Here is a 24862-nt window from a genome sequence, read left to right on the forward strand (position 1 = left end):
CATGCAATCGCTCTAGGTAAGGAGTCACATTTCCTTTCTCAAGAATTTGCCAAACAGAGGCTTTATCCTTCCAATTTTTACAATTTTTAATCTCTTGTTTCCTCGACTCTCCCCCCATTTTCAAACAATGTGTGTCTCTAAGAACAAACAGAGTAGCTAATCCCAAAAAAAGAGACAAAATGAAGCAAGCCAAAATACTCACAAAAGTTAACAAGGATTTCATTAATCTTCCTTCGTACCACACCCAGATAATAATATCAATGAAGTACATCCTAGGGATTGTAACACACCCCTCCGTAGACCCTATTTCAATTGTCATTAAATTATTGATCTTGGAGGATCTTTCCCTCCATCGCATATATACCATCATACTTAATGAGCGATTTTAAATCCACGTTTTTCCTGAGGTCGTTGTGCCACCTCAACATACTATCCCCTTGCACAACCCTGCTGGCAAGCCAATCGGCAACAGTGTTACCTTCCCGATAAGAATGGGAAAAGGTGACTTTTTCAAAATTAGCCGTTAGAGCTTTAATTTCCATTATACTATCCTCAATAGTCCATGTACTTGGGGTTTTGTCATTGAGCATTTTTATAATGTTTAGGGAATCACCTTCCATCCAAAGGTACCTACTTCCAGTTTCCACAGCCAATCTCATGGTGTAAAGGGCAGCAGTGGCTTCAGCTCTATGGCTGGTTGATATGCCAATAGGAATTGCTATAGCATCAATAGTGTTACCTGTATGATCCCTTATAATTCCTCCACACCCTGCTTTTCAAGGGTTGCCCTTAGAAACCCCATCAAAATTCCCCTTAATCCATCCCCTCAGAGGAGCCTTCCATTTTACACTTGATCTTTGATCCTCCACCTTTTTAGGTCCAATATTATGCATAGGATTGTCAATCAAGAAACCATCAAGAACAATTTTCTGAGATTTGAAATTTTCTTTTATTGCTCTGATGATGTTATGACCTAGAACCCATTTAGGCATTTCTTTCTCTCTGAAAATTCTATTATTTCTTGCTTTCCAAATTCCCCACCACAAGTGAGGAAGGGTGATTTTCCATGGATATTCCACATTACTATCCTTACTCGGGCAGGTCCAGCTCTGAAAACAGTGATCAATTTTATTATGATGAACCCAAGCAATATTCCGAAAGATGAAGATGTAGCTCCACACATTTTGGCTATAATTGCAGTTTAAAAACAAGTGATCCCTGTCCTCCAAGTCTTTCTTGAATAGACAGCAACGGTTGACCACATTTATCCCTCTTTTTTGCAAGTTGTCCTGGGTCAGAATTTTATTCTGCAATAGAATCCAATAAAAAATATTGATTTTGGGAATTAGACCTTTTATCCAAGCTTTAGAGCATAATGGACCAGGTCCTTTTTCTTTAGATCTAAATATAGAAGAGACTTTGAAACTCCCGTTAGCATCATTCCTCCATAACATTCTGTCCTCCTTATAGGGATATAAGCAATAAGCATTCAACATAATCTGGATATTATTGAAGTCTTGGCTAATGTTAGTAAGACTAACCCAACTATTATTAGTCCAATAATTTTCCACATGAATACTATTTAACTGCTTGCATTGTTCAATGTAGGTCCTGTCCTCAAAATCTTCTATCAGCGGATGGTCCATAATCCAGGAATCTTCCCAAAACTGGATCTTCTGCCCATTTCCAGCTTTCCATGAACACCCTTCACTTAAGATATTCTTAGCACGTTGCACAACCCCCCATATAGCAAAAGGGGAAATAACATTGCTGTAATGTCCCCTTTCTAGCATTCATAGCATGATGTTGTCGTTAGCCTATTTCCCCACAGTCCCGTAGGCTAACTAGGACATTAAAGGGGCTTAGAGGCCATTTGGCCTAGACAGTTTCAGTTGCAGGTCTTTTTGAGGGGTTCTGAGGCAACTTTGGGCATACTTACTATTTATAGTAAGTCATCTTGGACATGACCGGACATTCAGTCACAGTGGTATGTCGATGGTAATTGTTTAAAATCGACAGGAAAACTTATTTATCATTGATAAGATTTGTTATGCATTGATAAAGCCATTTTATAAAGTTAAATTTAAATATTTAACTTTATTAATGCATAGACTATAGTTTGTGGAAAATATTTAAATTAAAAGAGTTCCCTTTATTTTTATAACACATTGGAGACATAAGGTACATAAAGGGAGTTATGTTTTATCCCACATTGAAAAAACGAAGGATTGAGCTCTTGTGAGAACACTATAAAAGAAATGGAAGAGCTTTTCTTTTGTATGTTTGGATGAAGATTAATGTTATGTTGTTGGATATCTGATTATCGGGCTTGGAGGACGGAATCCCTCTTTGCTAGCATTCTCTTCGTTGTTGGAAGACACAGTCAGGAGGATCAAGGGTGCTTTCACTTCAAGAAACACACTGGGTTTCATTTGGGGCGTTCGCATAAAGAAATTTACAAGGGTTTGAGATGCAGATCTGAAGTTAGTTATTGCTATAGTGCCGCATGAACAGTATTTTGCTACAGTCGGCATGAACAGTATTTTGCTACAGTACGGCATGAATAGTGTTGGTATCAAGTTTACTTGTTTTTCCGGCTGATTAGAAGTTTGGAGGGCTGCCGACTACATCTGCAAAATACTACGGCAACTAATTGCAGGTTTCTTCTGTCAAATTTTGATACTTTGCATAATAATTGTTGAATACAAGTCTGAATAGTTGTTGCAGCCTTTAAGGCAGCTGTAAGTGCACATCTACATTTAAAAATCACCCTTTATCAGTAGATTGAAAGAGTTTCCAGATTTTTCATATACTGTTGAATGTGTGCCAAGTGTTTGTGAAAATGTTATGATGTGTATTATGCATTTTAATGTCACTTCATAGTTGTTCGTAAATCTACTCATTGGAAAGCAATTTATTGAGGAAATCAGCTTTATGAGTTTGCATACAAAGTGTTTGACAATATTCCTTAAGTTAAATTTCTACAAGTCAAAGTTCAAATTAGGGGAGGATATTACAGTGGTATTAGAGCTATAAGTCCTGCCATCCTGTGGAGGTCTCATAGGAAATTTGGAACTGACGGATAGAGGGGAAAGTGTTTGATGAAATGTCAAAACACTAAAATCAGAGCATTTATGTTTGAGCATGCGACAGGGGCCTTATAATTTCCGCAATACCAGAGCAAGACAAAGTAGGAGTTCAGAACTGCAAAGCAAACAGTCTAGTTCATCCGTACAGGGGGGTATAGAATCCAGTCATACAGACAAAGCGGAGGTATTCTTTGATCAAGACAGCAATATGGGTGACCGAGATGACAGGAATACAAGATTAGGTGGAGGCGGGAATGCCGGTCCAGAGCCTGGAGAGGAAAGATTCTTACAGTTATTAGAGACCTTGGTACAAGGTTAGCGAGTAGCAGAACAAAGGGCACAGGAACAGAATCAGAGATTGGATCTTATGATGCAGATGATGGCTCGTCAAATGGGGTTGAATGCTAACATGGGTGGAGGAAATAATCAGAATGGTAGCAATCAGAATGGAAATGATCAGGATGGGACACATAATGGAGATGAACAAGTTGGGAACAATTTCGGTCATGCACCCCAGCGAGCTAGGACAGTGAGTTCAAGGCCCATGATTCCTACATTTCCTCCTAGAGCTCCAGAGCAGCTCATACCAGAGCCCCAGATTACTGATATACAGGACCAGTTGAGGAGAGATTGGGAAGCCGAAGGGCCAGATTTTACTGCTGCAATTACCTTTAGGGAGTATATGGATGTGCGGATGAAACATATGCCACGTGGACATGACAGGAACCAGAGCTATGAGCTACGGAAGAAAGTAGGGAGACTTGAGTTACCATATTATGATGGCTCAGGAAAGTCTACAGCAAGAGCTTGGGTTCAAAAGCTTGACACATGCTTTCAATTGAACCCTATGCCCGAAGAAGAAGCTATTAAGTACGCAGCAATTCATCTGGATGGGTTAGCACACAAGTGGTGGCATCATGGTATGGTCACTATGGGACATGCACACATTACCTCATATGTGGAGTTTACAGAGAGGCTGATTGAACGTTTTGATAGGAAGGATCCAGAACTCCATTTCAAGGAGTTAGCTCAGCTTAAACAGTGGGGATCATTGGAAACATACATTTCAGAGTTTCAGAAACTTGCAGTGTTAATAACAGATGTATCTGAACGAATGATACTAGTTCTATTTATGGATGGGTTAGCTGATCTGTTGAGAGGGTGGATTAAAGCTCTCAACCCTCCCACTTTGCAGGAAGCCATTAAGAAAGCTCGTGACATGGATTCCTCTTCATCTTCAAAAAATAAATTCCAGGCAAAGAGTTTCCCTTCAAGAAAAGATAAGGACGGGAAACCTTTTCATAAAGAGGTTCAGCCAACTAAGGAGGAAAGTAAGAGGTTGGACAATGAGACACTTAATGATCTCAGGAAGAAGAAGCTTTGTTTTCATTACAGGGAGCCTTGGGATTTGTCACATAAGTGTCCATTGAAAGAAAAAGCTAAGCAGATGGAGTACTTTTCAGCCGAAGAGTCAGTAGATGGAGATTCAGAGCAGTCATCTGAATCAGATGGAGATGATGATAATTCTTCACAGGAGGAAGCACGCGGTGATAGCACGATAGCTCAGTTGTCAAGTATACAGGAGGCCGTCACTTTCAGAGTTAGGGGAACCTTGGATGGACAGAGAGTTGTGGCACTCATTGATACAGGGGCGACTCATTAACTTCATTGATGAGAAGTTTGTGACACGCAGAGGGCTACATACAGAGGAGCATAGGGGATTTAAGGTGATGGTTGCCGATGGCTTCAAAATTGAATGTACCAAGAAAATCTCCAACTTGCAGCTTCGTTTGGGAGATTATGACATGACAGGAGATTTCTTTGTGGTCAACATTGGTGATCAGGATATGGTGTTTGGGATGAACTGGATGAAGTCTCTGGTAGAGTTTACATTTAACCTTGAGAAAATGGAAATGAGGTTTGAGGCAAATGGTAAGAAGATAGTGCTCAGAGGTTTGTCAGATGGGAGACTTCGAGTGGTGTCACTCAAGCGGATGCAGAGTTTCTTTAGACATGATCAGGTGCAGTGGGCAGCAGAGTTTAGAGTAATGCCTGAGATGACAGAGCAGCATAAACAAGAGTATCCACCTGATGTACAAAAAATAATAACCAAACATACTAAGGTGTTTGGCGAGATACCTCCAGGGAGACCCCCGGATAGGGGAATCGAGCATGTTATTGAATTAGAGGAAGGGGCTAAGCCAATTATCATCACACCTTACCGCCATCCAAAGAGATGTAAGGATGAAATAGAAAACGCAATTAAGGAGTTGATTGACATGGGGCACATACGGCCAAGCAAAAGTCCTTTCGCTTCTTCAGTAGTATTGGTGAAGAAGAAGGATGGTACAATGAGGATGTGCATTGATTATAGGGAGCTAAACAAGAAGACAATCAAGAACCGACACCCTATCCCGCGCATCGATGAGCTTATTGATGAATTGCATGGTGCATGCTACTTCTCCAAGATTGATTTGAGATCCGGCTACCATCAGATACGGGTTAGAGAGGTGGATGTGGAGAAGACAGCTTTTAGATGCCACTATGGACATTTTGAGTTCTTAGTCATGCCCTTTGGGTTGACAAATGCCCCTGCCACTTTCCAGTCTTGTATGAATAGAGTGTTCAGAGATCAGTTGAGGAAGTTTGTGTTAATATTTTTTGATGATATACTGATATACAGCCGTACTTGGGAGGAACATTTGAAGCATATTGATACAGTGCTCAGTATTCTAGAGAGGGAGTCATTATATGCCAAGATGAGTAAATGTGAGTTTGGGATGACAGAGTTGCTCTATCTAGGGCATATTATTAGTGCAGGAAGTGTTCGGGTTGACCCAGACAAGATCAGGGCCATTCTGGATTGGCCACCACCGAGGAACACTTCACAACTCAAGGGATTTCTCGGGCTTTCTAGGTTCTACCGCAGATTTGTGAAGGGATTTTCACAGATAGCAGCACCACTTACAGATTTGACATGGAAAGATAGTTTCAAGTGGTCAGAGAGGGCTCAGGATTGTTTTGATAGGTTTAAGGAGCTGATGAGTACATGTCCTGTTTTAGCCATTCCAGATTTCACTAGGCCCTTTGAGCTGCAGTGCGATGCCTCGGGAGAGGGCATAAGAGTTGTTCTCATGCAAGACAAACATCCCATCGCATATGAGAGTAGAAAATTACGAGGTGTGGAGAGAACCTACAGCATCTACGACAAAGAGATGCTAGCAATCATGCACGCGCTAGCTAAGTTCAGGCAGTACTTAGTGGGAAGCCGGTTCACAGTAAAAACAGATCATAATAGCTTGAAACATTTCCTTGGACAGAAGGACCTTAATGACAGGCAACAGAAATGGATGAGTAAATTACAGGCCTATGATTTCGACATAGCTTATGTCAAAGGGAAAAAAAATATTGTTGCAGATGCTTTATCTAGAAGGCCTCATTTGCTTGTTGTCGGGATAGTCATGGATGATTGGAGAGAGATGATCTTAGCAGAATATGCTAAGGATAGTTGGGCATCTAGCATTATTGAGGGAGCTATTCAAGATAGTCGATACACTGTCGTAAATGATCTGATCATCTACAAGGAAAGGATTTATTTAGTACCCGGGTCTGCTATGAAGCAGAAGATTTTGAGGGCATTTCATGATTCACCAATGGCAGGACATCCCGGATTCTTTAAGACATATCGGCAGGTGAGAGAGCGCTTCACTTGGAAAGGACTCAAATCAGAGGTGTTTCAGTTTGTGAGGGAATGCCCTGTGTGTCAGCAGAACAAACAGGAACATTCTTTTCCGGGTGGTTTACTACAGCCCCTACCCATACCAGAGAAGAAGTGGGATAGCATTTCCATGGATTTTATCACAGGCCTCCCCAAGGCACAGGGTCGGGATTGTATCTTTGTTGTGGTAGACAGATTGACGAAATTTGCACATTTCTTTGCAATTTCGTCTACATATTCAGCAGCACAAACAGCAGAACTATTTTTTCGAGAGGTATTCAGACTACATGGGATACCACGGAGCATAGTCAGTGACAAAGACAGCAGATTTATGAGCCACTTTTGGCAGGAGTTGTTCAGGTTATGTGGAACAGAGCTCACTCCGAGTACCAGCTACCACCCCCAAACTGATGGGCAAACAGAGATAGTGAACAAATGGGTTGAGGGGTACCTTCGAAACTACATTGCAGGAGAGCAGAAGGCTTGGGTGAAGTGGCTACATCTAGGGGAGTACTGCTATAATACCTCTTTCCATATGTCTATTCAAATGTCCCCTTTTATGGCACTGTACGGGTATGATGCTCCTAATTTTTTGGATTTGTTATTTGGGGACAGCAAGGTGCCTAAGGCCAAGGATACTTTGCAGGAGTGTCAGGACATTATGCGATCCTTGAAGGAAAATTTGCAAAAAGCACAAAATCAGCAGAAGCAATATGCTGATCAGCACAGGGTTGAGAGGTCTTTTGAGGTGGGGGATATGGTGTACCTCATGTTACAGCCGTATAGACAGTCCTCTCTCAAGAAGAGTGGAGCAGAGAAATTGAAACCACGCCACTATGGACCGTTCAAAGTAATCAGGAGAGTGGGCGAAGTAGCTTATGAGTTGGAGTTGCCTGCAGACAGTAAAGTGCATAATGTGTTCCATGTGTCACGCCTTAAGAAGGCATTGGGTCACAATGTGGTGCCTTCAGTAGTATTGCCACCTCTTGATGATGAGGGAAAGCCTATCTTGGTTCCCGAGGCCATACTTGACTCCAGGGAGAGGGTGCTTCGCAGGAGGACTATCAGGGAGTATCTAGTGAAGTGGAGGAACCTACCTGTCGAGGATGCTACTAGGGAAAATGAGCAGATATTGCAGCATCCAGAGCTGAAATTGCTTGAGGACAAGCAATTTTGGGAAGGGCGGACTGTAATGTCCCCTTTCTAGCATTCATAGCATGATGTTGTCGTTAGCCTATTTCCCCACAGTCCCGTAGGCTAACTAGGACATTAAAGGGGCACAGAGGCCATTTGGCCTAGACAGTTTCAGTTGCAGGTCTTTCTGAGGGGTTCTGAGGCAACTTTGGGCATACTTACTATTTATAGTAAGTCATTTTGGACATGGCCGGACATTCAGTCATAGTGGTATGTCGATGGTAATTGTTTAAAATCGACAAGAAAACTTATTTATCATTGATAAGATTTGTTATGCATTGATAAAGTCATTTTATAAAGTTAAATTTAAATATTTAACTTTATTAATGCATAGACTATAGTTTGTGGGAAATATTTAAATTAAAAGAGTTCCCTTTATTTTTATAACACATTGGAGACATAAGGTACATAAAGGGAGTTATGTTTTATCCCACATTGAGAAAACGAAGGATTGAGCTCTTGTGAGAACACTATAAAAGAAATGGAAGAGCTTTTTTTTTGTATGCTTGGATGAAGATTAATGTTATGTTGCTGGATATCTGATTATCGGGCTTGGAGGACGGAATCCCTCTTTGCTAGCATTCTCTTCGTTGTTGGAAGACACAGTCAAGAGGATCAAGGGTGTTTTCACTTCAGGAAACACACTGGGTTTCATTTGGGGCGTTCGCATAAAGAAATTTACAAGGGTTTGAGATGCAGATCTGAAGTTAGTTATTGCTATAGTGCCGCATGAACAGTATTTTGCTACAGTCGGCATGAACAGTATTTTGCTACAGTACGGCGTGAACAGTGTTGGTATCAAGTTTACTTGTTTTTCCGGCTGATTAGAAGTTTGGAGGGCTGCCGACTACATCTGCAAAATACTACGGCAACTAATTGCAGGTTTCTTCTGTCAAATTTTGATACTCTGCATAATAATTGTTGAATACAAGTCTGAATAGTTGTTGCAGCCTTTAAGGCAGCTGTAAGTGCACATCTACATTTAAAAATCACCCTTTATCAGCAGATTGAAAGAGTTTCCAGATTTTTCATATACTGTTGAATGTGTGCCAAGTGTTTGTGAAAATGTTATGATGTGTATTATGCATTTTAATGTCACTTCATAGTTGTTCGTAAATCTACTCATTGGAAAGCAATTTATTGAGGAAATCAGCTTTATGAGTTTGCATACAAAGTGTTTGACAATATTCCTTAAGTTAAATTTCTACAAGTCAAAGTTCAAATCAGGGGAGGATATTACAATTGCGATACGAGAAGAAATCAGAAAGAGAAGGGGCATTATACAAATATTCATGTTTCCATATAGAGCTCCACTCCTTATCATCATGGTACACTCTCCATCCTTGATTAGCAAGAAGAGCCTTGTTCATACTTCGGATAGTCCTTAATCCCAAGCCTCCATCTCTGATTAGTTTACAAATATGGTCCCAAGCAATCAGAGCCATTATCTTCTTCTCCTCAATACCAGACCAAAGAAAGTTCCTTTGGATTTTGTCAAGGGAATCAGCATATTTAGTGGGAATTTTGAAAAGGCTCAAAGCATAAGTACGTATACTTTGAAGGCAAGCTTTCAGAAGAGTGACTTTACCAATTTGGCTCAACAGGTTTCCCTTCCATCCAACAAGTTTCTTAGAAAACTTTTTTGATAATATCTTCCCAGAAGGAATCAGGGGCATTAAGCCCCAAGGGGAGGCCCAGGTAAGTACAAGGAAAGGATCCTATGGAACATCCCAGGATTTTAGCAATTTTAGTTTGTCTAGACACTGGGCTATTCACAAAGAACAAGGAACTTTTATTCCAGTTAATCAGCTGTCTTGAGGCCAAGGAGTAGAGGCTTAGAGCTTTTTTCAGATTTCTAGCTTCCCTAACACCAACTTTGCCCATAAAAATAGTGTCATCAACAAACTAAACATGGAAGCAGATAAGGGGCTGAGAAGAAGGTTGCAAGCCTTTAATATCACCATCCCGAACCAATTTCCCAATATATCTACCCAAGCAATCAGCCATTATGGTGAAAAGAATAGGAGATAAAGGGTCTCATTGGCTCAGGCCTCTAGAGGGATTAGTAGATGAGCACCCATTAACCAAAACAGCAGTCGAAGAGGTAGAGATGAGTTGAACAACAATCCTCACAATATTATTAAAACCAAAAGCCAATAACACCTTTTCAAGGAAGGTCGACTCCACTCTATCATAGGCTTTAGCAATATCAATTTTCATAATGAAGCCCTAATTGTTAGAACAAAATAAAGAATGGATATTCTCATGGACAGCCATGACAGAGTTCAGAATTTGTCTACCTGGAACGAAGTCATTCTGTTGTTCAGCAATAATATCAGGAAGCACCAAGAGCAGCCTAGAAGTGAGGACCTTAGAAATGATCTTATAAAAAGAACTGCATAAACTTATAGGCCTAAATTGGTCTAGGGAGCACCCACCTTTTTTGGAATTAGGCAAAGAAAGGTAGAATTAATCTCTTTCAACATTCTTTTAGCCCCAAAGAATTCTTTGACAGCACAACATACATCTTTCCCAACTAGATTCCACTCTTTCTGAAAAAAGAACATAGGAAATCCATCCAGGCCAGGAGATTTATCCCCACCTAAGGAGCAAACAGCCTAATAAATTTCCTTATCATTAGGAATGGATCCCAACATCTTGTTTTGATCTCTAGTAACCAAAGGGGGAATGACACTAAGGATTTCCTCTTGGCTAATAAGATCAATATTAGGATCAGCAGTCATAAGGGAAGCAAAGAAAGAAACCAATTCTTTCGAAATATCCTTTTCCTCAGTAATATTCATATCACCTATCATTAGATTAGATATGCGAGTTTTAGCCCTGTGCTTCATAGTAGAAAGGTGAAAGAACCTAGTGTTTTTATCCCCTTCCTTCAACCAAACATGTCTTGACCTTTGCTTCCAATAGATTTCCTCCTTAGTGACAATATCATGATACTCAGTCAGTTTACCATTTTCTTCTCTAACAAGATCACGAGTATACCCTTCCCTCTGTATCTTGTCCTGGATAATTTTCAACTCTTCCTTAGTTTTAGGTTTGATCTCAAAAATGTTCCCAAAACATCTTTTATTGCAGATTTTAGCCTCCTTTTTTACATTTCTGAGTTTAGTAGCCACTTTATAAAGAGCAGTCCCTTCAACTTCAATGTTCCACCATTCCTCCAATTTACTTTTAAACTGTGGGTGCTGCATCCAAAATTTTTCAATATTAAATGTTGTTCTATCATAATTTGGTAATGGTTCATGTTATTGATGATTACTTAATCTTGCCTCATCACCCATCTTTTTGGCTTCACAAGCAGGTGAGTCCCAAGGATTTAGGATTCTAAAAAATAGACGACTCCTTCATTTATTCAAGAAGATTACATACAACCACCCTCTCACATTTATATTTACATAAATTATGTTCTTTTAAAATTTCAAAATACAAACGCTTAATTACTTAATTTAATTATCACTGAATTCTCTTCCGTGTTCTTGCAGACCCTCTACACCGCCTCACCATTTCAAGCTTCCTTGCCGATAATTCCCAGGAGCTTGCGAATCATATTCACCTCTCCACCTATTATGGCATTATCGTCGATGAATTCTTTGGTGTGGATTCAATATCATCCATTATGAAAGAAAAGAATGTATTGAATTATATATTCAAGGTTGTTGTGGCTTATTCAAAGTTGATATTCTAAGTAAAAAAAAAGCAAAACATTATCAAAGAGATATTGAACAGAATATTTGATCAAGAATCTCCTCTTATCAAACCGATTCCAATCTAAAAGGAAAAAGGTGAATTCAAAACTTAACGTAGCACATTCACAATTTGGGATTTAAATATAATTTGATTCCAACTTCAGCCGGATTCCATCAGATAGAGAAGCATAACAAATGGTGCAGTTGGCATGGCAATAACAAGGAAAATGCTTACAGGCGGTTATTAAAAAAAATGTTAAAAGAATGCTTACATGCGTTATAACAAATGATAAGAGAATGCTTACTGTTGATATAGCAATGATAGTATTGATGATGCATACAGTTGGCATATGAAAGCATATTAAAAACGCACAATAGTAAGATTACCCTTTCATGATTCTTCTATATCCTATTACGGCAAGTTGTGACCTGAGCCTGGCTAGATTCGCAGTTTATAGAACCTAGAGATCATCACAGCTTGAATTTATGGGCCAATTTGAATCGTTGATGAAATATGGAGACCAAGAATCCATGGCATCTATATTCGTTTAGCCAATATATCATTGAAAACCCAAAAATGTGCCTCCTTCAGCACTAACGCCACTCCTGATCCTCGCACGGCTTTCTCAGACCCTGTAGCTTCCTTTTCTTGATTCCACACACTCATGCACAATTCTCCAATAATCCATGATTCGTACCACCATCATTGATGCTTAAAAAAAAAAAAAAAACTCTTCACCATATTCAAACACAGTTGCCTTTTTATCTGTTCTGCCAGGGCTCTTGTCTCTAACCGCGACCCTTCTACATCTCCCACGCGGAGTGAAGACTGTTACATGCCAAGAATGCACCATCTGTCCAATATCACAACTTGTGTTTGATTTTATTTATGTTCGAACTTATGCCTAATTTTGGTTCGCTTTGGAAATTTAATGACATTACAAGAACAAAGAGTTTAATTTGGCTTCCATTGGTTACAAGAAACCATATGAATTCCAATTCATTAATTTGTTGCAAAGCAAGAACATAAAGTTAAAAAGATTATAATGGATTCTATTTTCCAATTACCTAATCGATTAAAAACAAGACATAAAAGAATGGAAAGAGAGTTGAAAGATTATAACTCAAAAATGATAATTCAAATATTGTTAAAATTTGAACATTATAATCCCAATCATTTTATAGTTTTGAATATTATTGAAATCGATTATTAAATTATAGTGTTATTATATCATTTTTATGTTTAAATGCATGAGTATAAATTTTATCAAAATAATAATGATGAAAGATAATTTACAATCCTTCGAGGGATGTTTTATATTTTAACTTAATAAAAAAAATTTTAATTATTTAAATAACTCATGCGGTTCACAGATGTGTCATGTTACAATTCGCTAGGTCCTTTACCCATCTACTAGTGATGGTGATGCCCTGCCTAATTCTTTTCTGACAATGCTTCAACCCCTTCGACATGCTCCCTGCAAGGAATTTCTCTGTAATTAAATTATAAATTATAAATAATCATATCAATTAACCTTTCACTTCCATGAGTTCACAATTAACAATCAACTAACATGTCATCTTCACTTGAAATCATAACGGTTAACTATCTTACCATTTCGCCAGATTATATCAAATTAAATTGCCAACTAACTTCATGTGAACCTCAACGTCTATATTCCAAGCTAGGTCAAAAATTGGGATGTAACAATCTACCATTTTGTTCTTTGCTCTTAATATTAGATAGAGTTTTCCAAACTTTTTTCCTAGAATTCTTAGTATTAGGAGCATACATGTTGACTAAGAACCAATCAGAGTTCTGGTATAAGTTAGTCATTTTAACCACCATGAAGTGCTTACTTTCATTTATAACAAGACCAAAGAATAGGGATTTTTTCCAAAGTATTAGAGTTCCTCATGAAGCCCCTTCCGAACTACTCGCCTTTGAACAGTATTCCTTGAAAGAATTGATCTTTTCAGCTCTTTCCTTTACCATCTTTGTTTCTTGAAGCAAAAAGATATCTGGTTTTTGCTCCCTAACAAAGTTACGAACAATATCCAATTTATGATTGTTGTTCATCCCCCTAATATTCCAAGTAATGATTTTCATGATTTTTTTTAGGGGTAAAATCCAAAATAGTTGCTTGTCTTCCATCAGCAATATTTTGTAACCTTTCAATTTCTCTTGTTTTCCTTGAAGATTTTCTTCCCGATTTTTCCGGTGTCCCCACATTTGGTTTAACCTTAATCTATTGCTCCACCTTAGAGTTCTACTCCATTTTAATGCTTCGGGTCTCAATTCTCTTAGGAATTGAAGAGTTTTTCTTCTCAGTCTTTTTCTTCTAGCTCTATTTCTGTTTTAGGTCCGGCTTTTCCAGGCTTTTCTACTTTGGTTCCGATTCATTCCAAAAAGGAATTGAGTCATTACACAGAGAGGTTTCAAGAGACTGGGATTCGATATTCTGAATCTTAGCAGCTTGGACTTCCCCATTTTGTTGAATCTCAGAAGTATGATCTTCCCCATTTTGCACTTCCTCCAACAACAAATAATGGTCTTCCCCATTTTGCATTTCATCCAAAATCAAATGTCTGCTTCTCACTTCCATAATTTCTCCTTCCTCTATTTCCCCCTATTCAACAAAATCCTCCCATTTAATAGCATTCTTTTCGTATATTATAATTTGCTTCATCGAATCAGGCAAGTGGGTTTCTTGCCCAAACAAAACAAGACCATCATCCTGCTTTTCAGAATTCAAAGAATTCTTTTTTTCATTCTCAAAACCAGTTCCAGGATTAAGATTATTTGCTTTTTCATTCTGACCATTAGATTTTGGTCTCCATACTTTCTTTTGAGTCTTGTCCTCCTTGTCCTCTTTAACAACCTTAGTTTGATTTTTTCTTTTGGTTGGACAGTCTTTAACCCAATGACCCTTTTTTTTACAAGCAAAACAAGTATTTGGGAGATCCTCATAAGTTACTTCTTGAGTCCTTTTCCCTAGTTTTGAAAACAATTCCACCTTATCAGGAGGGTTGTTCAAGTTAGCCACTTTCACATATAACCTAGCGCTATTCAGTTTTGATTTCGCAGCCAGAGCTTGATGAACAGCAATAAGTTCCCCAAAGGATCCCGCTATTCCATTGAAAATGTCTTCATGCCAATATTCTAAAGGGAGGCCCGGCAATCTCACCCAGATCAGAGTAGTTAAGAAAAAAGCATCAGATAAATCCATATTAGGCTCCCATTTCTTAACCGTGAGGGTGCTTTTGCCAAACATCCATGGTCCTCCACATAGAACCATATTCATATCCTCCTTACAGTTGAAAACAAAAGATAGGAATCCATTCGCCATAGGGGCTATATCAACTTGACCGCGGATCACCCACTTCCATTTCAACATATTTTTCAAGGTATCAATATCTGGTTGAGCCCCCAAGAATTTGCCAACCACAGTATAATCCATAGAAGTAACAGAAAAATCAACAATCTGATCGGGAATATAGATTTGAAACTCACCTTTTTCCCAACAGGATTTCGACGTTACTGGAGGGAGAGAAGATTTTCCTCCAAGTTTCCTTCCAAATAACGAGACCCACGCCCTTTGATCTTCCAATCCGTTCTGCCAGTTTTTTGCTTTACTATCTCGATAAGCCTCTGCATTCGGAAAATTAGCTTGATCGGGAGCCTGACAAGCCACGTGAAGTCCAAGTGAAAGACCCAAAAGGGAATTTTGAACCCTACAAGTCCCCAAATCGTCCACCTTTGCATGCTTTGCCCGAGAATCTGCGATGCGGTCGCTTGTCCCACCTAGGTCTGTTCCCCCTGCAAGATTCTCCCCTTCCAGATTCCCGCCCATCCATGCGCCAGCCAATTCAAAAACGCTAAGCTTCTGGGGGAGGGTATGTTACATCCCAAATTTTGACCTAAATTTGAATTTATTTATAGCCGTTAGATTGAATGGATTTTCTTTCATAATCATGTGAAGAGGGTAGTTAAATATATCCATTGTATTCATTATGTTAATTGTTTAATGAAGATGGTCGTTATCCACTATTTGTCATGCGATGATTAGCAGTTGCTTGATTTTGGAATTATGGTTAATAATTAAATTCTTTATCTATATTAAATGTCATTATGAAATTATTATGGAACTTGTTATTATTGTGGAAATGTTGCACGGGTGATTGCAAGAGAAGATGAAGGGGAGAAGCATTGCTAAATGGGATCAACAGAATGGGATACTAGCTTAGTCCAATTATCAGGTTGACAGGTATGACCTTTAATTGCCTTGGTAAGGACCTAGCGACTTGAACATCAGGATACAATCAATGGACCCGCATGAGCTATTAAATAAACATTTAAAACATTAATTATTTTAATTAAAAATAATGCATACCTCAAATGATTTTTTATTGATTTTTCCACCATATAATTATAATGCCTATCTATGTACGTGCATATAAATATAGGAATAAAAGTGACACCATAATATTATTTTTATAAAATAAATAATATGATGCCACCTCATAAGTACATCTACATGCAAGTAGACAGATATATATTATAATTATCCTTGATTTATAACCTCCAAATCTTTTTCCTTATTTATTCAATTTCTTGCTTAAAACCGAAAAGCACATTTGCCATATTGGCGTTCAAGAAGCCAAGTCTTTTTTTTTTAGGTCACGGCTTCTTGGAAGCCAAAAGGTTTTCAAATATTTCCTTATATTATGGAGCCGTGAGAGACCATGGGCATTACTACTCGCGACATATCTCTACATTTTTACAACCAAATTCCCTCTGCTTATTTCCTTGCCGCGATTTAGCAATTCATCATATATCTTCCTTGCTGAAGCATAAGATTAGTAACCACATTAAGTCCGCATTTAGAGTTTCTTCCGTGAAGGGTGGGGCTAATTGATAGCATCCAGCAAGAATTCATTATATTTCCAAATTTTACTAGGTTATGTGTTTGCCCATATCCTAGAGATTGTACTATGTTTTATTTTCAGATATTACTGCATTTTGAATATTATAGCAATAAGATATAGTTCCAGAATATGACGCAAATCATCTTTGTTTAAATATCATCAGTTAGTCCCTCTTTAGGACAAAATTGTTTATGATGAGTAAAAGCCAAATATCCATGACATGATATCATATCTTTATTATGCCATTAAAAGTCAAAATCAAATGATATTTATTCTACAAGTCTTAAAGTTACATTTCTCAGACCACGGAATGTGATAAGCTGGAAACATATAATATTCTTATATCAGTGGAGGAACAACAGACAGAGCCGATTGCTCTGAGATTCGAACACTTGGGACTCACCGGCTGTATAGCCATGGAAAAGGTGAAGAGGTGAGATGGAATTTGCAATAACATGGAAATAAAAGTCAGACATGACATAACAATTTTAAATTAATTTCATTTAATAGCTCATGCTTGTTCATACTATTGTTTCCTTGTTGTCAAGTCGAACAGTGGTGATCGAGTCATTGAACCCATCAAAAAACCTTGGCCAAGGTCGTTAAAGGCATGTTTGTCATCTATGATCACTTGATGTCACTAGTGCCAGTTATTCAGGCATGTCCATCCATAACTGTGCGGACGATCTAAACTCTGGAATGCTCAAGTGGTTGGACTAAAAGTATCCCAAGCCTGATCCCGGCGTAGGGAGGGCCTTTCTATTCAATAGATTGTGTGGGGATGAATATGGTCCGAGGTTGGGAGGTTAAGCCTAAGTCAATGCTTCTCCTCTTACAAAAAGCCAAGGCTTGCACAACCAATTAAAGACTCACTAGATACTTCTTGTATGTTCTTCTTTCCATTTCATGTTATGCATTTACTTTACTTGTATGCAAGGAAAAATAGTAAATCGGTATTTCAATTATATTAGTTGATCATTATTACAGTTCTTATAGTTGATTGTTGTTACAGTTATTTCAGTTGATCGTTATCTCTACATTTTTACAACCAAATTCTCTCTGCTTATTTCCTTGCCACAATTTAGCAATAAATCATATATTTTCCTTGCTGAAGCATAAGATTAGTAACCGCGCTAAGTCCACATTTAGAGTTTCTTCCGTGAAGGGTGCGGCTGATTGATAGCGTCCAGCAAGACTCCATTATATTTCCAAATTTTACCAAGTTATGTGGTTGCCCATATCCTAGAGATCGTAATATGTTTTATTTTCAGATATTACTAAATTTTGAATATTATAGCAGTAAGATACAGTTCCAGAATATGATGCAAATCATCCTTGTTTAAAACATCATCGGTTAGTCCCTCTTTAGGAGAGAACTGTTTAGGATGAGTAAAATCCAAGTATCCACGACACAATATCATAACTTTATTATGCTGTTGAAAGTCAGAATCAAATGATATTTATTCTGCAAGTCTTAAAGTTACATTTCTTAGATCACAGAATGTGATAAGCTAGAAACATATAATATTCTTATATCAGTTGAGGATCAACAGACAGAGTCGACTGCTTTGAGATTTGAACACTTGGGACTCGCCGGCTGTATAACCATGGAAAAGGTGAAGAGGTGAGATGGAATCTGCAATAACATGGAAATAAAAGTCAAACATGACATAACAATTCTAAATTAATTTCATTTAATAGCTCATGCTTGTTCATACTATTGTTTCCCTGTTGTCAAGTCGAGCAATGGTGATCAAGTCATTGAACCCATCAGAAAACCTTGGCCAAAGTCGTTAAAGGCATGTTTGCCATCTATGATCACTTGATGTCAGTAGTGTCAGTTATTCAGACATGTCTGTCCATAACTGTGCGAACAATTTAAACACTGGAATACTCAGGTGGTTGGACTAGAAGTATCCCAAGCCTGATCCCCAGGTAGGGAGGTCCTTTCTATTCAATAGATTGTGTGAGGATGAATATGATCCGAGGTTGGGAGGTTAAGCCTAAATCAATGCTTCTCCTCTTACCGAAAGTCAAAGCTTGCACAACAATTAAAGACTCACCAGATACTTCTCGTATGTTCTTCTTTCCATTTCATGTTATGCATTTACTTCACTTGTATGCAAGGAAATATAGTAAATCATTATTTCAATTATTCAATTGATCGTTATTACAGTTATTATAGTTGATCATTGCTACAGTTATTTCAGTTGATCGGTATTATAGTTATTTCAGATTATCACTATTACAGTTATTTCAATTGATCATTGTTACAGTTATTTCAGTTGATCATTATTATAGTTATTTCAGTTAATCATTATTACAATTATTTTCAGTTGGGCTCTGTTATCTCAGTTAATTGTTGGTAGTTATCTCATGAAAGGAATTCAATATATTTTGTTTCAATAATTAATTGAGGAAAACTCTTTCTAGATCACCTTTATTTTGTTATGCAAATCCATTTGTTACAATATAAAATAATGAAGTTATATCCATGCGAATTAAATCAAGCTTCCTAATCTGCAATCATGGTTTAAGTTTTTTCTCTATTCCATCTGTCTAATTCATACATCCCAAGAATGGATTTAAGAGGTAAAGGTTTAACGATTTGGCATCTTATTAGAGAGGAAGCTTCTTTCATCAGGGCAGGACTCTTTTGGATTATTAAAATTGGAAGCAGGCTCTTTCTTGGGAAGATGTTTGGGATCTCCATCCATTGCTTCTTTCTTCATTCCCTGAATTTCAACATTCTAATTGAGTTAATCTTGAATCACTCCTACAGATGGTCAAGCTCAACATTACACTAGTAAACATTCAAGTTCTGGCCTAGGAAAAACTCATAAGGGTAGATACATTATTTTTTCTATTCTATCTGCTAGAACATGATGCTTCCAAGAAAATCAGGATATACAACTCCCTCATTAGGAACAATGCTGAGATTGACTACCCAATACAGGAGCAAGGTGGTGAACTGGTTCAACTAGCTCAATTTTAAAGCTTTTACTGATTGTTCTGTGATAACAAATGCCTCATTTGGGATAATATTAAGAAGTGAGGGTCTCACAGCCCTTCCAAATGAGTTTTATGTAACAAAGAGGCATTTGTGGCTCACCTTTTTTCCGATGTCCCTTTGTTAACTGTGTTTGATTTCTATGTTGGCAGATTTGGGGTCAGCTTACTCTTCAAGTTTTCTCTTTGCTTGACTGTTCGGATAGTGTGGCTCATTCTCTCTCCATTGTTGCTACTCTCAAAGTAGCCCAGGATCCTCCCTGGGTCCTCATCTTTTGGAAGACCCAGCTGGAATAAAACTGATGTACCTTCCAAGGACATCAAGACCTAAGTACTCAAATTTGGCCAAAGGTCTCAGATCCATTGATAGAAACCATTTTGCCTAGTGCAAAGGAACCAATCCCCATTTCCTTTTGATCAACAAACTTCTGATCGTGTTGCTTTGCATCCCCAGAGCCATTCTTCCCACCTTTCTTCCCCAACTCATTGAGGTTCAAAAAAGCGAATAGAGGTGTCAAATGGACTGCCCGTCCTGTGAGATCTATTAAAATAAATACAGATGCTTCATCTAGAGGCAACCTAAAATGCTGCCCTGGAGGTTTTGCTCAGCTGAGGATGATTCTTTATGTTTATTTTCTCTATGGTTATGGAAGTTAAAACCAATAATGCTATTGATGTTAGAATCATCCTAAGTGCTCTTCAAGAGCAGTTGAATATTTAGTCTTTATAGGGACTATCTATGTAACAGATTCTTTAATCATGGTCTCTCTGCACAAAGACGAGGCTCATGATACATATTAATGCCTTTCAATTCTTGCTGAAGAAATACAGATGCTTCATCTAGAGGCAACCTAAAATGCTGCCCTGGAGGTTTTGCTCAGCTGAGGATGATTCTTTATGTTTAATTTTCTCTATGGTTATGGAAGTTAAAACCAATAATGCTATTGATGTTAGAATCATCCTAAGTGCTCTTCAAGAGCAGTTGAATATTTAGTCTTTATAGGGACTATCTATGTAACAGATTCTTTAATCATGGTCTCTCTGCACAAAGACGAGGCTCATGATACATATTAATGCCTTTCAATTCTTGCTGAAGAAATTCGAAGGCTTACTCTTAAGTCCAACTTCATCTCCTCAGTTCATATTCCTACAGAGTGGAACATGGTAGCAGTCTGCCTTGCAAAGTGGGGTAGAATGTGTCTGGACTCTGAATTGAATTCTCTACCCCCTACTAATGTTGTTTAACTTCCCCAGTTGATTAAAATGACCATCCTAACTTTTCTTTCATTAAGATTCTGTTAGTATGGATGGTAAGTTAGTTTTTCAATATGAATTCCTGGTTTGGAACTCATCTTCTTGCTGGTACTTCCAAGATTTCTTATGGCAAATGGAGCCCTGGCAGCAGGTTACAACCTGCTATAATGCTGGTTGGATAATCTTGTGTTCTATTTTTTACTCTAGGCCAATGTTTTACTGGAATCTTCAAAACCCAGCTGGGTTTTCCCTTCAGTTATATTTGTTTATGGCAATGACTATTCAGTCTATTAGGAAATCCTTGATATGAATTTTTTATCGTGGGTTTTATTATATATTTTCTCTTTGACATAAAATTAAAAAATGACAAAATAAATGTCAGTTTACTGATTGAGATAGAAATAATTAAACAGCACAAAAATAAGATGCTGCCAAATCAGTTTTACTGCATTGTCCACAATATCCATTGCTTCAGATGATTAAAATTGTACACAGAAAAACAACAAATCAAGTCCATGCACTACAAAAAAATGCATCAAGCTATAGATTAGAACCAAATTTGGTAATAGTGTCGTTGAAGTCATTATAAATAAGTATTTAAGCATACCTGTGAACCTCTCTCAGCCATTTGTCAACACAAAGTTGATGAAACTCATGATGGCATGGTAACACTCTCACATGCTCTCCTTCTTCATATTCCACAAGACATATATAGCACCTGATAAAAAATAACTACGGTGAGAACTCCCAGCAAAGAATGACAACATGAGGAAATCAAAGGACCTAACAAGCAAAAAGGAAAAGGGGTTTTCCTAGAAACAGGTAGATGGTACAAACACTTGCAAGAAGAAGCAAATAAAAGAAAAGAATTGAAGTGAATCATGTCAATTCCAAACACCAAATCAACATGGAAGATACTATGTATCCAAGTTTGAAGGCAATTCCAAATACACATAATTCATTCTCAAGAAATGCATAGAGTTCCAAGTTATGTGTTGATACCAGGCAGTACGGTTTGCAGAAATTCAAAGATATAAACAAAGTAAATGCAAACTCCAAGATTCATGGATCTAAGATATTTAAAGAGTATAAATGAAAACAAATATAACGTTTTTTACATTTTTAGTGTTGGCAATAAATGCCTTTCAATGTGCTCAATTTATAGAAAAATTAACCAGTGAAAGATCCAAGCTTCCATTCTAAGATTTTTACATAATAGGTTGTTTTCCAGGTCCTGCAACCTCCAATATGGCATAGAATCCTTATATGGAAAAGGAATCCTATATTTCTGTTGCATTAAACATCATAACCTTCAAACTACCTAGTCAATTAAAGCCCTAAAGGCATACAATGTGAACTTACTGTGCAGCATCCTCATTAACATTTTTTCCCTTTTGGCTGTACAACCGTATTGGTATAGACTCAACAACATCATCAGGAGCAGGGAAAGATCCAAGTGAAGAAACCGATGATCGTGAGGACAAAGCCATAGACTGGTGATGAATTTCATCAAGAACCTGAGTCAAACAATTCATTTGTTACTAGTATAGTAATTATAGAGAAAGACAGATTTCAACTTATGATTTGGATTGAAAAACAACAATCTAGAGCATTGAGACAAACCTCAAACAAAGCTTCTGCCAACATTATAATTCTTGAGATGCTTGAACTGGTATTTGAATCTTGTGTCCCTCCAATATTTTGGCATGAGCAATGTGCACTTTGACTGTGGCCAGGTAAATTACATGATCTCTCATGGCCTGCTGAATTCTCAGAACTGCTACTTACACGTTGCAAAGCACGGACCTGAAATTGAATAAAATGTAGGGAAAATATGAGTCCCAGGATTATCCACTTGCAGCACAAAAAACCAAAAGATGAGCACAACAAACCTGAGATCTTGCACGCTGCCTCCGCTCATCATGGTTCAACCCTCTACTTTCCGTTATTCCATTGCCATAATTAGAGGTGTCATCATTCATTTGAATCCTCTCATCCCAGTGCCTCCGACCTGCACTCATAGATCTAAGAGTGTGAAGAAACTGATCGTTTACAACAGTTGGCGGTGTCCCAGTGTACCTACTAGAGGAAGCTCTACTTAAGGCTTCCCAAAACCTTCTCCCATTGTGTATTCTTGCTTCCCTGTCAACAGAATCTCCCCTGCTAAATGAGTCCTCGGATGATGTTGTCCTTCTAAGCACTCTATCACGGAGTCGTCCAACACTGCGTGTTCTTCTGAAATTTATATTACTTTCATAATGGTCAGGGGTCCCTCTTCTGTGAAAGTGTCTTGCATCTATTGATTCTACCAAAGTTGAACGATGAGTTGCAGAAAATGCAGTTTGATCAGAGACTGATGCATGGTTGCTGTTAAAAGTTGTGTTCCATTGTGGACCTCCATTGCTAGCAACTTGAACACTGGAAGATTCTGGGAATACATCTTCTTTTTCTAGCATACCTAAAGGATGATCTTCATATTCTTGTAATCTTACTTGCATTAGACCAACATTTTGTTGCCTAGATCTACTTCTGCATGGATTATGTGATCTGCTTCCCTGCCCTCTGTGTAGATCTGTACCATTTATTAAATGACTGTCCTCAGTTCTTGTGTTCTGCCCATTGCTTGATAGCTGATTCCTGGGTCGTCTAGCAAATAAAGAATATGATTTTGATGACCCTAAACTTGTGGCCCTGTTTAACCTAATATCAGAAGGATGTTTCTTGCAGTTAGAACCATTTGGGCAGCGATTATTAGCAGAGTTACCTTCCCCTCTACCTGAACATCTATTTGGAAAACTGCTTGAAGGTGCTGACGCCTGAGAATTGATAAATAATCTGGAGCTCCCACTTGAGTGAGAAACTGAACGAATAAGCCTCTTTTTGCTTCGTGGGTTGCATCTTACAGAAGATTCGGGTATGCATTTAATCTTTCCCCTAAGATAATTCTCTGGATTGGCATCTATAGGCAAGCTAAATGCTTCCTCGTGAGATGCAGAATTCTGGAACAGTTCAAAGCATAATAAGTAATCTAAAAATTTTGATTGAAAATACATCCTCCTATCTCCAGATACTTGACAAAGAACAATAATGATGGAAAATTAGTTTTAATTTCATGTACACAAGTTTCCCAAATCACCAGGTCTCACACTTATTTACGGAAAAAAATATTAGAAGAGAATTGTTCTCACTAGATTGAACAGTTGGCATGGTGAGTATACATATAAAAAGAGAAAAAAAAATACAGAAAGGTCAAAGGAGATAGAACCTTAATTGCATTCTGCAAACCAGATTACAGGTAAAATTAAATTTAGAAGGACCCGCATACTGAAATGGACAATTTGCTAACCATAGAATAATGTTGATAAGATGCAACTTTCAGACTCCATTTAATTCCAACGATGTCCAGAGTCTTTGAATCAGATGAAATTATTGCAGGCAATCCTTAGGATTGAGTATATTTTCTTCTGCGTTGACACCTCCTGATTTACAAGCTTCTAAAACTGGGGTTGATCTGGTGTTGCATGCAAGTCATAAATTTCTTGTTGGATTTTACATGGTTTGACAAGCATTGCATTAGACTTTCCACGGTTGAGCTGATAAATTTTTTGCAGATATTAAGAGTATCCTAAAGTGTCTCCTCAAAAATTCTAAAAAGCTTATGAACTTTAGTTTTATATCTGCTACAACTTTATTGATTTTAATCAAAAAGACCAAACTATACTAGTATACACAAAATGGCCCATGCAGCCACCATAGCCAAACACTCCTTTGTTAGTAATAGGAGATACATGTAAGCATTGTCAATTTGTCCCCCTATCGAAAACTGTTCTATGAACTTTCTCCTTTTCCAGTTGACACTATAATCTTCATTGGCAGGAAATAAATGGTAAGAAAATTGACTTTATATCATGGTATCCTGCAGCTATGCTGATGAAGCTGAAGATATTCAAAATTAGTGCCAA

The 24862-nt window shown here is 37.9% G+C and overlaps 1 protein-coding gene across 1 annotated transcript in view; it reads right to left on the reverse strand.

Annotated features, from left to right (window-relative positions):
* The window catches only part of LOC149574761 (RING/U-box superfamily protein), a 57644-nt gene that overhangs the window by 29482 nt on the left and 3300 nt on the right, over positions 1–24862 (reverse strand). Inside the window, exons 2-5 of the mRNA XM_089814577.1 lie at positions 22793–23899; positions 22524–22706; positions 22263–22417; positions 21508–21618 (exon numbers count right to left, since the gene is read on the reverse strand). Coding sequence (XP_089670703.1) covers positions 21508–21618; positions 22263–22417; positions 22524–22706; positions 22793–23899 — 1556 coding nt within the window. The remainder of the gene's footprint in view (positions 1–21507; positions 21619–22262; positions 22418–22523; positions 22707–22792; positions 23900–24862) is intronic.

Source organism: Cupressus sempervirens, chromosome 2 (genome assembly GCF_028749045.1).
Source record: "Cupressus sempervirens isolate cs-2001-9-10 chromosome 2, ASM2874904v1, whole genome shotgun sequence".
Classification (NCBI taxonomy): domain Eukaryota; kingdom Viridiplantae; phylum Streptophyta; class Pinopsida; order Cupressales; family Cupressaceae; genus Cupressus; species Cupressus sempervirens.